We start from the raw sequence: 15,222 nt of genomic DNA on the forward strand, positions 1-15,222 counted from the left end.
CTCGGCGCCCGAAACGCGCCTCGGGACCGCTATTGAAATCCCTGTCCTGGAGGGCCCGCGCGGGTGGCTTCCTCCTCTTGGTCCGACTCCAGTTCCCGCAGGGGGCGGGGGCGCCGCTGCTGTGTTTTCAGAGCCTGGAGCCGGTCCCTGTGCTTTTCTTCCTTTTCCTTCCTTTCCTGCACGTCAGTAATTCATGTGTGGAATATAGGACTCGCTTCAGCTACCCCCACTCCACTTGACCCACTCGCCACCCTCCCTTACGGGCATCCGCGGAATCCTTACCTGTGTTTGAGCTTTAATTACCAAGATGAGGGCATCGGATGATTGGGGGTGAGGCGGGGTGGCTGTGGGGAGACCTGTGCTAGTGTCCTGGGGAAACAGAATCAGGGAGGTTTGAAACTAACCTTGTAGTTCCGACTCTTAAGAGTTCGGAGGAGCTTTATTTTGCAGTCCTCTGCTCCAAACTTCCATCTAGTGCCCCATAGGTGGACATTCAGACTTTGAGTATTGTCGGTGATGGGGAACTCACTGCAACACAAGGCAGCTTCTTCTATTCTGGGACCTATTGTACTGAATAGTACTGAATAGTACTGAATAAAGTTTTTTTGAGGTAGAAAGTTGCAGTCAGTCTCCATGTAATGCTTAACTCTTGGTCTACATGCTGCATAGAATAAGCACAGAATAGGAAGTTCATGTTCTCTGCCATTCATTCATACATTCAGGGAACGTTCGCTAAGTACAGTAAGGCACATACTGCGGAGTGCTAGGTACTAGCTGAAAGAGGCCTTTTCCCGAAAAAGCACATAGTTTGAGGCGTGGGGGTGGCCAGGAGACGGAAGAGGCAATCACAGAAGTGGTAAGTACCAGTCGAAGAGGTTTGCGAGTATGCACTATAAGAACATCAGAGATGCCCTCCAGTTTAGGTTCGTGTTGCTTTGAAAATGTGATAACTGGAATTGAAGCCAAGGCACCAGAAGTAACATAGTATAGAGAACAGTCGGGATCTCTTGCTTTCGACACAAAATTTCTTTTAATACAGCCCAACCTGTTTAAACAACCACACTTCGCTTTTGGATTGTTTCTGTTTATGAAAGCAACAATAGAAAACATTTATCGATCTAATAAGTTACTCTCTAATGGTGCGGGTGCTATTTTTACTTCATTTTTATAGCCGAGGAAACAGATTCAGGTTAAGTAACTCGCACAAGGTCACAGAGCTGGAGAGAAGTTGGCTTGGGAAACAAGTCCAGTTTGACGTACAGTTTGCTCAGCATCGTGCTGGTTTACCCCACTGATGGTAATTAACGCTAATCACTTACTGGGTGATTCTTGTAATAACGGTGAGGTAAGAGTAATCATTTTTCCAGTTGAAACTGAGGTTTAGAGAGGTTGAGCCACTCAGCCAAGGTGCCTTACTAATCAGTGATGGAGGGAGGATTTCAATCAGGCGCTCTCACCACCTGTGAACTCCCAGCTCACGGGGTACTGTGCATTTGGTGTGAAGTACTGTGTCTGTGATCGACCGTGAGTGAGTGGGAAGACACTTGAGGAAATATGATTATCGTAATTAATATGAAGGTGATGAGAACTTGCTTCTGTCCTTTCAGGATGGAACAAAAGTAGGACTTTTAAAATGGTGCCCAGTAAGAAGAGAAGACCCGCAGTGACCGAGTCCCCACAGCATCAGGGCATCCAGGAGGAGGGTGACCTAGACCTAGAGTGGGCCGATAAACCAGGATCTGAGCAGGTCGAAAGCCTGGGGTCCTCGTCGCTGCCCCAGGGCCTCGAAGCGCCGTCTGTGCAGGACGCAGCGTATCCGCTCGGTGTGGAGGCCCCGTCCTTGAGCTCTGGGCTGCTCACCCAGGACGCAGGGGTGCCAGTGCCAGAAGCTGTCGGCGTGGCCGTCCCTAAGGGCAGCGCCCTGGCTTCCCCGGAGTCCTCCCGGCCCCGTGACACGCACACTGGTAAAGAGAACCTCCAGGCCGCTGGCGCAAAGAGAGGGAAAAAGATGACGCTCAGGCCCCGGCTGGTTCCCCAGGAAGACAGAAGCGACCCTCCCGTCACAAAGGAGCCCTTTCCAGGAGAACCTGGTGAAGACGTCCAGGGGGAAGGTGAGCTGCGCGGGGTCTTCAGGCTGCGTTTCTCTGTCGGTTCTGGGTTGCCGTGGCCTCCGCTGTCGCTGCTGCGCGCTCTGCCTTTACGAGCCCCGAGTGGTCTCACGGGGACTGGTTGGGTGTGGGATCGGGTCAGCGGCGGACTTCGCGAGTGGGGGGACTTCCTTCCCCCGCCCCAGCCCTCGAATCCCCGTCTGGGTTCTTCCCTTTCCTTTCTCCGATCCCGTCAGGTCTGGGGTGGGGTGACCGTGTATGGCCTTCTGTGGCGCGGTGGGTCTGTGCAGTGGGGCTTGCGGAGGCGGGCAGCGGCTTGGGGAGAGGCTGCTGCCGGGGACATTGGGAAAGGCTCCACAGGGATGACAACCCTCAGGACCGAAGGCTGAGCTGCAGTTTGACGGAATGACGGCAGGGGTGTCATGGGCCAGACCGGTCCGGCAGGGGCCCGGGGCGGAGGAGGGTGGCGCCGCAGTGGCGTGGAAGGAGTGGCGGGAGCTGACAGAGTGGCGGCTGTGTTTCCATGCTGCAGGGCTTCGCTTTTCACGCGTGTCCTCGGGGGGACTGGTCCGGTACGGGATGCGGCGTGAACCTTCCCCGTGGGCGATGGCTGGTTCATCGGAGCGGAGGCGTGGGTCTGACCCCCGAAGCGCCCGTCCAGGCGGGGGGACCAGCTCGTTTGGAGCAGTGTCGGGCAGGGTGTGAGTCAGTGCTGGGGTGTGTGGCACAGGCAGTTAGGGTTTTGAAAGTGGAACTTGGGGGTTCGCTAGGTTGCGGGGGTCGTGGGAGCAGTGGACGTGGCGCAGCTCGAGCAGGAAGGGTGGGTGCACCCAGATTATTCCCCTTGAGACCTCATGAAGGATCGGAACAGGATGTCGCCAGCAAGGACGGAGGAGACGGGGTATGTCTTAGAGACAGGACGGAGAAAGAATGTTGCTCGGAGGCCGATGCCTTTTAAGGTACGTGGGTTGGGGGTGATGAAGCATGCCTTAGGACGGGGAAGGTGTGCCAGGGCCAGAGTGAGTCCCGCTTTGGCCGTGTGGCACGTGAGGGACACGGCATGAAGGACAGACAGCCGTCTGCGATTGAGGTGTGCTAGGCGGTGGGACTAGACGTGTTCAGTGTTTGTTGTGGTTCTTTCTGGGAAGGAGCAGGGAGAAGACAGCTGTGCGTCGAGGAAGGTGACAGGGAAGGGAAGCTGAAGAAGTAACGGGAAGACCAGGGGACGGAGGGAGTTTTAGGAGCAAGGGACTTTACTGACACTTTGGTGACGGCAGAGAGAGAAGGGTACTGATGCCCAGGAAACGGTGGCGTTGAAGGCCGGCGATCTCTGAGGGGAGATGTCGGAGAGCTTTTGGGGACAGGGAAATCAGATGCTGGAGTCGACGAGGCAGTGGGGGAAACGCCAGCGGTCGCTTCTGCGGTGGCAGGATGGGAAGTAGCAAGGTGACTGTTTTCTTCAGGCTGCGTCGTATTCGTGACAGGAAGACAGGAGGACCTGGAGGAGAATTCAAGATTAAAGTGCTGGAGAGGAAATGGGTAATTAAATAGGGGTTCAGGGGTACTCAGCTCTCGAGCGGAATCTAGAGATTTTGAAAAAAATCAGATTTATCGGGGTAACATTGGTTAATAACATACACGTTTCAGGTGTACGACTTTATAACACGACATCTGTCTGCTCTTACCACGCGAAGTCTAGCCTCCTTCCGTCACCTTGCACTTGACCCTTTGCCCTCTTCATCTCCACCCCCTTTGCCTCTGGGAGCCACTCTGTCCGTGTCTGCGAGTTCGCCTTTTTGTTTGTTTGTGTTTTGTCCGTTTGTTGCTTTGTCTTCTATCCCACATGTGAGTGAGATCACGTGGTTCTTACCCTTTTCCGTCTGACTTATTTCACGTGGCAAGATTTCACTCACAAGATCCGTCCATGTTGTTGCAAGTGGCGATATTTCACCTTTTTTTGCGGCTGACTTGTAGTCCTGGTATACGTACCACATTTTCTTTATCCATCGAAGGGCACTTGGGGTGTTTCCATGTCTTGGCCACCATGAATAATGCCTCAGTGGGCATGGGCGTACGTGTATCTTGATGAATAAATGTTTTCAGATTTTTCTGGGAGACACTCAGAAGAGGGATCGCTGGGTCATGTGGTAATTCTAGTCTTAACTTTTTTCATGTGGTAATTCTAGTCTTAACCTCCATACTGTTTTCCGTAGTGGCTGCACCAACTTACATTCCCGCCCGCAGTATATGGGGGACCCTTTTCCCCCACAACCTCTCCAACACTTGTTGTCACTTGTCCTGTTGACAGCCATTCTAACCTGTATGAGGTGGTATCTCACGGTGGTTTTGATTTGCATTTCCCTGAATGACTAGTGACATTGAGTGTCTTTTCATATGTCTGTTGGCTGTTTGTGTGTCTTTCTTGGAAAAATGTCTCGGCAGGTTCTCTGCTCGTCTTTCAGTCAGATTGGTGTTTTGTTGTTTAGTTGTATAGAGATATTTTTAATGGTCAGTTTACAGATACCAAGTGTAGATAACTATAAATAAACATCATTTAGGATTATCTGTAATACCACTCTGCTTTATTAAGTTAGGTAATTGAAAGTCGATTCTACCACCTTGCACTTTAGTCGATTTTATATACAAGTAATACCAGTAAAGGAAATATGTGTATATAGAATTTTTTTGCTAGCTAGAAATGGAACATACAAAATAGAAAGGAAGAAAGAAAGATCGAGAATTCATATATGGGCATTTTGTGAAGTATTGAAAAGTTTAAAGAAGAAAATAAAAATAGCCGATAATCTTATTACTCAGAGTAATTACTATTAAAATTTAATGTATATTGTTTTTGTTGTTTTGTTTTCTTTTAAGGAACATTTTAGTTTTCTGATTAGGATTAAAACACTTGGGTTATTTTGAAGTATCAGCATTTTGTGGCAGTTGATATCCTGTCATGTTACGTTTCTAGATTGCAGGTACTAGGGATAAACTTTGCTCTGCATTAGTGTTTATTCCAATAGAATGTTAATGGTTCTCTTAAAATTGATTTATATACCTAATTTCTGCTTAGCTTTTTCTTTCTTTGCCTTCTAAAAACGATTAACTTAGGCTAATTTCAGCTTATAATTAGTTGGTCTGTACAAGTCTCAGCTAATTATTTTCACATTATCAATTTAAACAGCTCTCACATATGCTCTGAATAAGGCGTTTCCTGCTGTCTCTTACCCATCTCTGCTTCCCTTTCCAAGGTCTTTCAGCACCTAGCATGTGGACAGAGGAAAAGAACGGACGGGCCCCAGAGGGGTTCTTCCAGTCGGGCCTTCAGCTGAGAAGCAACGTGGTGGGGTCAGAGAACACAGAGGCTGCAGAGGGGGCAGCATTTTCTCTGGGGGCTTCGTGCAGGACAGTGCAGAGTAGTGCCCGGTTTGTGTCAGGGAGCTAAAGGTGTGGATGGGGGCTCTGCCTGCCAAGGCGAACTTCTGGATTTCCCGTAGATGTAAAGATTCTGGTATGTTTGTTTAAAAAGTCATTTACGTCAGTTCAGTTTTTAAAATGTTAGACATCATTAATTCTAAAAGTGACTGCAGATTGTTGATTAAATGAGAACGCTGTGCCGCGTATTGCTTGGCGTTCCCTCTTATAAGAAACCAGCTGAGGGGGGCTCCTGACTTGACAGATCCTTGTCACACTGTCTCCAGTAAAGTCCGAGCCTTGAGGCATTTTGACATCGTGAAGGAATCACGGCTCCAGAAGTAAAGGAAGGAACATGGAAAGTAAATGCCATTGAGGATTGGTTCATGCTTTTAAATAAAGGCTTTTTTTGTCGTTAGAGGGGAGGACCCTCCAATTTCAAACCGTAATCGCGCCAGTTGGAACCGCTCATATTGATGTAAAAAAGTGTAAAGGCTGTCTGTCTTGAATAGAGCTCAGTGACAAATAACTTGATCTCTTTCGAAAACAAATTTTTTTTCCGACTGTGTAATGAAGAAACCTGGAAAAAAATTCACAAATACAGGAAGTACACAGTGGAAAGCTAGGCAGCCTTTCTCTCTGTCCTCCTGTCCCTCCCAGCCTCTTCTCGAAAAGTCACCATTCACCTGCCCCCAGTGTACATGCCACGGGCGTCCTGGGCATGCACGGGCCTGTGTGTTCTTCCCACGTCGATTTTAATGTTCGCTTGGGTGCTGCATGGATGTTTCTTTGCCTTTTTAGTGCCCTCCCCCCAAAAAAGGTAGCTCTCATTAAGAGTCGAGGTGAGAAAGGGGGAAGTTGTCTAATGAACTGTGAAACTGTGTTTTGATGATTTTACGGTGATTTTTACTGCGTTATAAAATTGAATTACAGCATCAGAAAGTTCAGGACGTTTTATGATACATATCATCGATAGTTGTTTAAATGAGATGATAATAATTGTCTATATAAAGTGTCCCTTTGTCATTGGGACTATAGTCACCCACCCTATGGTTGTGAATCTCATTTTCCATAGGGAAAAAAATGTGTAGCTCAAAGAGTATTAGAACTGGAAAAACCTTAGCAAGTACCTGCGTCAGGTCCCTGACAGCACAGGTGAGTGAGTGTTCTTCGGACGCTGCCCTCTCGGGAGAGGCATGTCGGTGCCCGATGCCACCCCTGGCGCAGTGACCTCACCCAGGGGCTTGTGGCCAGGGTCGGGTCACTTCGCAGTGCGGCTGAGAACCGAGGTGTGAAGTGGCATCTGTGTCCTTCCAGGCAGGCCTCAGGCGCATTCTGGAGGGGCGTTACCGTGGCTGCAGGACAGCCAGCCCGCGAGGGGAGCACAGCCCAGGCCGTCAGCTCAGCCCGACGTTCGCGCCCCTCCCCCAGAGAAGCCACTCGGGATGTGTGCGCGCCAGGCCGAGGAAGAGGGAGAGGACGGTGGACTCTTCATTCCGATGGGTAGGCCTCCTTTTTCTTCCCTTTAAAAAACGGACCCTCTGTTGCTGTATAACACACCGAAAGCTGCACCTGTCCTAAGACACCCGAGTTCACTGAGTTCTCAGAGATGGACTACACCCGTGCACGCAGCAGGCGGGTCAGGAAGCAGGGTATGTCAGTGGCCGAAAGTCCTCTGTTTCAGCTGTGACCGCCACCCTACCCACGGCAGCCAGGTCGACCCATCCGGCTGTGACTGCCTTTCCCACGCCACACTGTGTCTGCGAAGTCGGTGCACGTCGGTGCACGTGCCTGGAGGCGGGCGACTTCCATCCCGCGTGGTACCCTGCTGTTTGAGGGTCGGCACCTGCTTTGTCCACTGGGCTGCGGTGGGCGTGCGGCGCTTTCCGGGGCGGGCTGCTCCGCGTGCCGCTGCCGTGGGCGTCCCCGCACACGGCTCTTAGGAGCACATGCACTTAATTTTCGTTGGGTGGAATCGATGAGGCCTCCTTAAAATGTTTTTTAACGTCTGTATTTTTTATTGGGAACTCTAGCACCTGCAGGCAGGTGAATAAAGGCTTCTTTATTCAGCTTAACAAATGCCTTTAAAGTGAGCACTTACGAGTTCTCGTTAGCATTGCGAACACTAGACGTCCGGTGCCGGGCAGGTTCTAGCAGGGGTAGTGACGTCCGCGGCTTTTGGACTTGGGGAAGGAGTTCAGTCGTCCTCCGTCATTGCAGGCAAATATCTGTACTTTACAAAAGAAGAGAATGAGACTCTTGCCCCGGTGAGCCAGCCGCGTTGTCGGGCTCGGCTCGGCGCGGCTCTGCCATTACTGGTGCGCAGGGACCTTTCCTCTCTCTTTGCCTCGGTTTCTCCATCTGTCCAATGGGAAGAAGCGTAGTCCCTGCCTCCCACAGTGGTTGTGAGGGCGAGTGGGTCGCCACGGATGCTCGGCGAGTGGGCGTCTCACCCCCGCGGCAGTCCCCCGCCGGCACCACCGCGTCCGCGTCCACCTGGCCCTCCAGGGCCGGACAGCTGGCAGCTCGTTTGTCTGTTACTGTGTTGGGTTTTGGGGTCAAGCTCGGGGAGCAGTTTTAGAGATTCTGATGACGTCCTTGGTGTATCTGCAGAAGAGCAAGACGATGAGGAAAGTGAGAAAAGGCACAAAAAGAAAAAGGGGACCAAGAGGAAACGCGACGGAAGGGGTCAGGGAGAAGGGACTTTGGCCGATGACCTGAAGCTGGACGACGTGCTCGACCGCACCTTGGAGGATGGCGCCAAGCAGCACAACCTGACGGCGGTCAACGTGCGGAACATCCTGCACGTGAGTGGGCCCCGCGGCGGCGGCGGGTGGCGGGGTGCACGTGGGAAGCGCGTGGCAGCGCCCGTGGCTCCTGACTCGCGCCGTGGGAATCACTGGTCCTGAGCCGCCTGTGGCAGAACGTGGGGCGTTTCGAGGTCGCTTTCGTTAGGCGCTCAGCACTGGTGAGCTCCTAGCGCACGTTCAGGAACAACTTAATTGGAAGGTGCTTCCTGTCACTGATTTGTGGTTGTGTTGTTTAGCAGATTCCAGATGACACTATTGACACTGGATTTGCGCTTTTGTGGGCTATTTGTCTGAAAAGATGCCCAGTTTGCAGTCCTTTGCACATACGCAAATACTTTTCTTCGATATGTAGCATCACGTTGTTTACAAAGCCTTTGTTGTTTATTACCGTTTCTCTTAAGCATGTAGTTACCTCACAACCTCTTTTTATGAAAGCCATTCCTGTTCCCCAGAGCAGCTGATGAGCTGCGTCCACGTGCTGCCACTTTGTTCGAAGCCGTGCGCTTCTGTCCAAAGGTGCCTCTTCGCTTCCACTTGCCCGTCATCACCCCTGCCGAGGCCGTTTGAGTGTCTCGCAGAATTACAGAAATGGCTGTTCGCTAGGTGACGCATCTTTGTTGCATAAAGTGAACTTCCGTCTTTCTCCAGGAAGTGATCACAAATGAGCATGTGGTGGCGATGATGAAGGCAGCTATCAGCGAGACGGAAGACATGCCAATGTTTGTGAGTAGTCGGGTGTCCTTCTGGTGTCATGGGCGGGCCACCTGTAAACTGGCTGTGTGGAGGTGGCCCCTTGGGAGTCTGTAAGTAGTTTGACGGTTGGGGACCAAGGTAGCATCTCACAACCCGAGAATCACACGATGGTTTCACTGACTCTCTTCTTCTCCTTTTCCCCTCCTTAGGAGCCCAAAATGACGCGCTCGAAACTTAAGGAAGTGGTGGAGAAAGGAGTGGTGGGTGTTCTGTTTCTTCTTTATTTGTTTAGCTTGGTAAATAAGATGTAATTTCGGGTAATTTTTAGGGAAAAGATAGAGGCAAGATTTATTGTGTGGGTTTGCCTTCTTAGAGATTCGAGAAAGACAAGCGGAGACATTGTGTGACATCATCATGGTTCATTTTCGTTTCAGTTGGTTTGGAAGTGTTGCGTTTTTGGAGGTACTAGGTAGACAGCCATTCAGAGTGGTGGAGAAGCAGTGGGAGGTCAGTTTTTCTCCATGTCACGAGGTAGCGGGCAGGGTGACAGTCGTGTTTTTTCAAAGTGCACATTCTCAGGCCTGCCTCGGACCTAGGAACTTGGACCCGTGGGCGGGCCCGGGGACCTGCACGGTCCGAAACACTGCTGCTGGTTTGATGCGGAGAGCCCGCTACACCCTGCCTAACGAGCACTGGTCGGCTTTGCGCGCCCCTTCCGTGGCAAGGCAGGCGGTGGTCTGAGGGAGCCCATCCTGCCTCTGATAGCAGGGAGCATGGATCCAAAATGCCCGGTGTGGTTTTTGTCTGTCTGTCCAGTTCTGTTCCTTGCAACTCTAAAGAAGAAATAAGGCTGTCCCTCTTCCATGGGACCTTTCCTCTCGCCGAGGAAACTGCTGTGTGTTGTTGTAACGTTCTTTTCTTGCTAAACGTCCCCCGGCTTTTGACTGGACTTTATGTGACAAGGCTTTGCGCACCTTCACCCGTCTGATCCTGGTCTTCCGAATGGGCCTGGCTTGTCTGTACCTTTCAGAAGTCCACCTCACGCGATCCTGCTGCTCCCGTTTAACTAGTGCGGATTAAAGTTAGGCCTCCTCAGTGTTTGGGTACCCCGTTTCTCTCCATGCAGCCTACGGGCGTGTGGGCTTTTCTGACAGCGCATTATGTATTTTTTGTTTAGGCTTTTCTGACAGCGCATTATGTATTTTTTGTTTAATGGACTAACCCTGGTTGTGTAACGTGAAAAGTCATTTTTCCGCGGGAAGTACGCAAGTGAACGTGGTGGTGGTGACAAGCAGCCGTCACTGAGACGGACTTGCAGGAAGTCTGTCTGACGCAGAGCGTGGATTAACATTAATTCCATACTCAACTTGGAAAAAAGACCGAGGAGACCCCGTCAGGCCCTGGATGGTGTCTGCCGACCATGCATGTGGGCGAGGAGAAGCCGGGCCTCCCGAGACCACAGTGTGCGTGGAGAGCAAGAGCGGAGTCCAGGGCTCGCTCCTCATGCTCAGCAGGCCGGGCTCGCCCGCCCGCCCGCGGCTTCGGCAGCAGGGCAGCTGCTGCGGAGCAGATGTGGGCGGGGCAGGGCAGGGCCCCGAATCCCGCCCTCCCCTGTGCCCTCCCGGGGTGGGCCCAGCCAGGCACAGCGGGTAGGCGGGCAAGGACCTGATGCTCTCGCAGACACAGAGCCTCCTGGCCTTTTAGGTTTTCTTGTTCATAAGATGATTTAGATTGGGTCACAAATGGTCAAGAGATTATGCACTCCCATGACATTCGTTAGCAGTTTAAAGTTAGGAACTTGAAAAATATCTTTAGTCTATAGTCACGCCACCCTGAACACGCCCGATCCCATCTGATCTTGGAAGCTAAGCAGGGTCGGGCCTGGTTAATACTTGGATGGGAGACCACCTAGGAATACCAGGTGCTGTAGGCGTTAAAAAAACAAAATCTTTAGAAAACGTTTCCTCCCCAACTCTACTGTTTTAAACATACAAAAAGTTGAAAGCGACTCGAGATTCCATCTAGATTTAACAGTTGTGATCTTCGGCCATGTTTGTTTTATGTCTCTCTATATCTGTCATTGTTTTTTCCTGAACTATTTGAAAATAAGTTGTAGACAGCTAGACACTTACCCCCGAATCATTTCCTAAGAATGTCTTGGGCCGGCTTTTTGGAGGCATGCTCATGGCGGGATTTACGTCATCGACTAACAAAATACTGATGTCAGAAGGCTACTGTTACTTACAACATTGTACGTTTGTCCACTGTTTTAGTTTATAGTTTTCACATTCATTATTCTGTGTGAACCCAAGATGTGCATGACAGATACTTTTTTTATAAATGACACTGAGTCTTATGAGGTTTACATCAGAAGCGCTAGCGATAGAGATAGGTTCTTCTCTCCTTTTCCTCCATGAGGCTTTGACAGATACTGAAGCGTATACCTCAGGGACAGTCAGCACCCCTAGCTCACTGCAGCCCCAAGTTAGGTAGATGGCTCTTTGTGATGGTAAAGAGGAATTAAAAAAGAAAAAGTCTGTTTCAGTTAAGGGAGCTTAATTATTCATATTCTTTGTTGGTAGGTAATTCCAACATGGAATATTTCGCCAATTAAGAAGGCCAATGAAGTTAAGGTAAATTTGCAAGAGGTTATTCTTATTCTTTTCCAGAACGACTTGATCAGTTTTGGAACCTGAGCACTTCCTTTCTGTTCGTTAGCGTTTTTTGGGACGTTTAACTTTTAAAACTCAAGCTTTGGGTTTTCCATTCTGTTACTCTTAGATTTGACTCTCTGGCCAGGAATCTCTTTAACCCCTGCTTCTTGTTACTTGCTTTAGCTCATTGTGCTCTTAGGATTTTTTCCCCTGCTCTGGCTCTGCCTTTTCTGCCCTTACTTTCCGGATCCATCTGGTTTATGTTTCTTCTTCATTTCTTTCTGTAATTGTCCCTGCGTAGCCTCCTCAGTTTGTGGACATCCACCTTGAAGAAGACGACTCCTCAGATGAAGAGTACCAGCCAGACGACGAAGAAGAAGACGAGACCGCCGAAGAGGTCAGTGGTGGCCCTCGTGAGTGTTAGTGCGTAAGACGGGAAAAGTTTGGCTCAGTCAAGCAGAGTGTGTTTTGCTTCCTCGGTGCGCACCGCCGTCCATTCTCTAGAGCGAGACGCAGCTCTCCCTTCTGCTGACTCTTGGCATAAATGCAAGGCTGCGAGATGCTTGCTTTTCACACTCCCTGAATTTTTCCACATCTCCTCTGATGAGATACAGCATGCCTGTGACATGCAGAGCTGCGCATAAAACAGTTAAAATGCACAGCTAGTTATAAAGCTCACCCACACGAAACATCCTTCTAAAATAATTAAACAGCGCTGCCAGGACACCCCTTATTCGCCCTTCCTACTCAAAATTATTTCTCTCCCCCCAAGGATGACCCCTGTCCTGACTTCGGGTAATTACTTCCTTGTTTTTCTTTATAGTTCTATCACCTAAATGTGCAACTCCACACTCTAGAGTTCAATTTCTCACTGTTTTTGAACCTTACATGAATGGACTCACAGTGTATGGATTCTTTTGTGTCTGACTTTTTTTTTCGTTCAATATTAATCTTTTGAGATTCATCTCTACTGTTGCTGGTAGCCATAGTTCATTTTTGTTGCTGTGTAATAATTCTATTTCTTAATGTATTCTTTGACTCGTTTGTAAAAGGAGTTTAAATGAACGCTTACAGTTTTACAAAGTTTGCAGTGCTGTTCAGAATATTAAGCTGCTCTTTAAATTGTATTTTCTCTTACTCTGAGTAATTGAGTGAGTGAGATTTTGCGATTCATTCTCTTGAGATACTTCAGACTCGGTGGAATGGGGTTGAGGCATACATTTACAAGCGCATTGGATTTGTTTTGTAGAGTTTACTGGAAAGCGATGTTGAAAGCACTGCTTCGTCTCCACGTGGGGCGAAGAAATCCAGACTGAGGCAGTCTTCGGAGATGACGGAAACCGACGAGGAAAGTGGCATGTTGTCAGAGGTGACTGCTTCATACAGGAGAGATAAGTTGCAGCTGCACGAGCGAGTTATTTGCCGTGGCGACCCTGAGCGGCCACCGTTGTCCAATGTGACTCCAGGTCAGCGACCGTGCGGCGCCCTCCTGGTGTTCCTGACCGCTTAAAGCGGTTTCCTGTTCAAGTCTCCCAAGTCCACGAGCATTTAAGAGAAAAGTAAACGCAGCGCAGGGAGAGAGCTTTTCCGAGTTCTCGTGGAGGGGCCGCGTACGAGTGACGAGTGGGTTTCTTTTCTTCCACGCATCTCTTTTTCATGCCTGTTTTCTTGTATTGTCCTAAAGCCACTTGTATCAGGTTCCTTATTTTTGGTACAGAGTAGCATCCCGTTGGCTTCGTTGGAAATAGGGTGAAACCCGATTACGTCAACATCCGCGATAGCGCCTTCGTTTTAATTTCCCTCCATCTGCATGGGAAGAGGAAGGTCACTAGCACACGATGTGCCTCCCCCTGCCTCTTATTTTTTAACACGCTCCCCTCTCTCAATCAGGCCGAGAAGGTGACCCCGCCGGCCGTCAGGCACATCAGTGCCGAGGTCGTGCCCATGGGCCCCCCGCCGCCGCCGAAGCCCCGGCAGACCAGGGACAGCGCCTTCATGGAGAAGCTGCACGCGGTGGACGAGGAGCTGGCCTCCAGTCCTGTGTGCATGGATTCCTTCCAGGTGAGCAGTGGCCTCAGTCGCCGAGAACGCCAGGCGGAGCAGTCTGGCTGTTGCTCAGGTTGGGCAGTGGGAGAGGGGAAGGAACCGAATTCCGACAATGAGGAAAAATTGTGAAGTCGTAGGTCTTTGGTACCCCGTTTGGTTCGTGCTGTTTTGCTGTGAGGATGGCGGCTCCTGTGTGACAGACCTCAGCCGGACTCCCCCAGATCCTCTTTCCCCCCCTTCTCTCTCTGCACAAACATTTGCTCTAGTGCGCGCACCCTAACAGTGGGGACGTGGCTCTGAGAACAAGGGTGCAGTGACGGCGTCTTGTCTGGTAGGGTCCTGATGTAGATTTTACCAGTTGTCCCAGTAACGTCCTTTATGGCAAAAGAAAAAAAAATCTTTCCCGATCCAGGATCCAATCTAGGATTTCACGTTGTGTTAGCGATCTTATCTCTTAGTCTCTTTTAAATTACAACAGTTTCTCAATCTTTGTTTCTCAGAGCCTTGAACATTTTAAACCTCGTAGACCAATTATTTTACAGTGCTCCTCGATTTTGGTATTTCCTCGTAATGAGATTCGGGTTATGCACTCGTGGCACAGGCAGCATAGAAGTGACGTGTCCTTTTCCGTGCTTACTGTCAGGAGGCACGTGACATCTGTCTCGTTAATTTTGATCGTAGAGTTAAAGTGGTGTCTGTTTGATTTCCTCATTATAAAATTATCACTTTTCCTTTTTGGAATTAATTAGTGTGTTTCTTGGGATATGTTTTGAGCCCAAGCATCTTTCCGCTCACTGACTTTGGCCCCTGTTGCTTTTCTTGAGCGGAACATCTTGACCATCACTCCGGTCGTCATCAGGTGACGTTCTCAGCGCCATCATTTTGCCAGTTCTCTGTACGTTCCAGGTTCTTCCCCCACGTCTTGTAGGTCAGCGAAAAACATGTTTGTCCTGAAATTGGGAAAAAGAGTATTGAATGGAACAGCTCTGTCACAGGTCACTTAATTCACTCACCCTTCCCTGGAGCGAGCGCGCCATCGTCTGGGGGGTTAGTGGTGTTTTATATAACCCTCGATTCCCACACACGTGGAATGATCTGACGTTGGGAAGCAGCGGCGTGAGGCAGAAGAGGCCTTGGCGCTCATAGTCTGTTGGAGAGAGAGACAGCAGACACATAGGTGACTACGAGTGGTGGCCAGTGCTATGAACTCAGTGGAAACCAGGAAGTAGAGTCGTGTCCATGAGAGCACTCTACGTAGGACGTCAAGAAGGACCTCCCAGAGTGGATGATGTGTGAGCTGAGCTCTGAATGAGAAGAGGGGCAGGTCTGTTGGGAGCTCGCTGCAGCCGTCGGGGCCTTTGGAATCCGTTTGCAGATTCAGCCAGTCCCTGTCCCAATCCCAGCTGCTTTTCAGTTTTTTGGTTTTTTTTTTCTTGTCGTTGCAAAAATCGGCAAGTTCATTCTAAAATTCGTGTGGAAATGCAAGGGACCCACGGT

The 15,222-nt window shown here is 50.0% G+C and overlaps 1 protein-coding gene and 1 non-coding gene across 2 annotated transcripts in view; both read left to right on the forward strand.

Moving 5' to 3' along the window:
- Positions 1–1,607: 1,607 nt before the first annotated feature.
- LOC102887457 (GON-4-like protein) overlaps positions 1,608–15,222 on the forward strand; it is a 38,492-nt gene continuing 24,877 nt past the window's right edge. Inside the window, 9 exon segments of the mRNA XM_025040914.1 lie at positions 1,608–2,111; positions 6,840–7,025; positions 8,136–8,329; positions 8,981–9,055; positions 9,235–9,285; positions 11,608–11,658; positions 11,981–12,076; positions 12,929–13,048; positions 13,570–13,740. Of these exon segments, the coding sequence (XP_024896682.1) occupies positions 1,634–2,111; positions 6,840–7,025; positions 8,136–8,329; positions 8,981–9,055; positions 9,235–9,285; positions 11,608–11,658; positions 11,981–12,076; positions 12,929–13,048; positions 13,570–13,740 (1,422 nt within the window). The 5' untranslated portion in view covers positions 1,608–1,633.
- Positions 10,840–10,958, forward strand: LOC112472184. The gene has a single exon (XR_003043579.1). It is a non-coding gene; the product is annotated as a 5S ribosomal RNA (ribosomal RNA).

The sequence above is a fragment of the Pteropus alecto genome, unplaced genomic scaffold (genome assembly GCF_000325575.1).
Source record: "Pteropus alecto unplaced genomic scaffold, ASM32557v1 scaffold49, whole genome shotgun sequence".
NCBI lineage: Eukaryota > Metazoa > Chordata > Mammalia > Chiroptera > Pteropodidae > Pteropus > Pteropus alecto.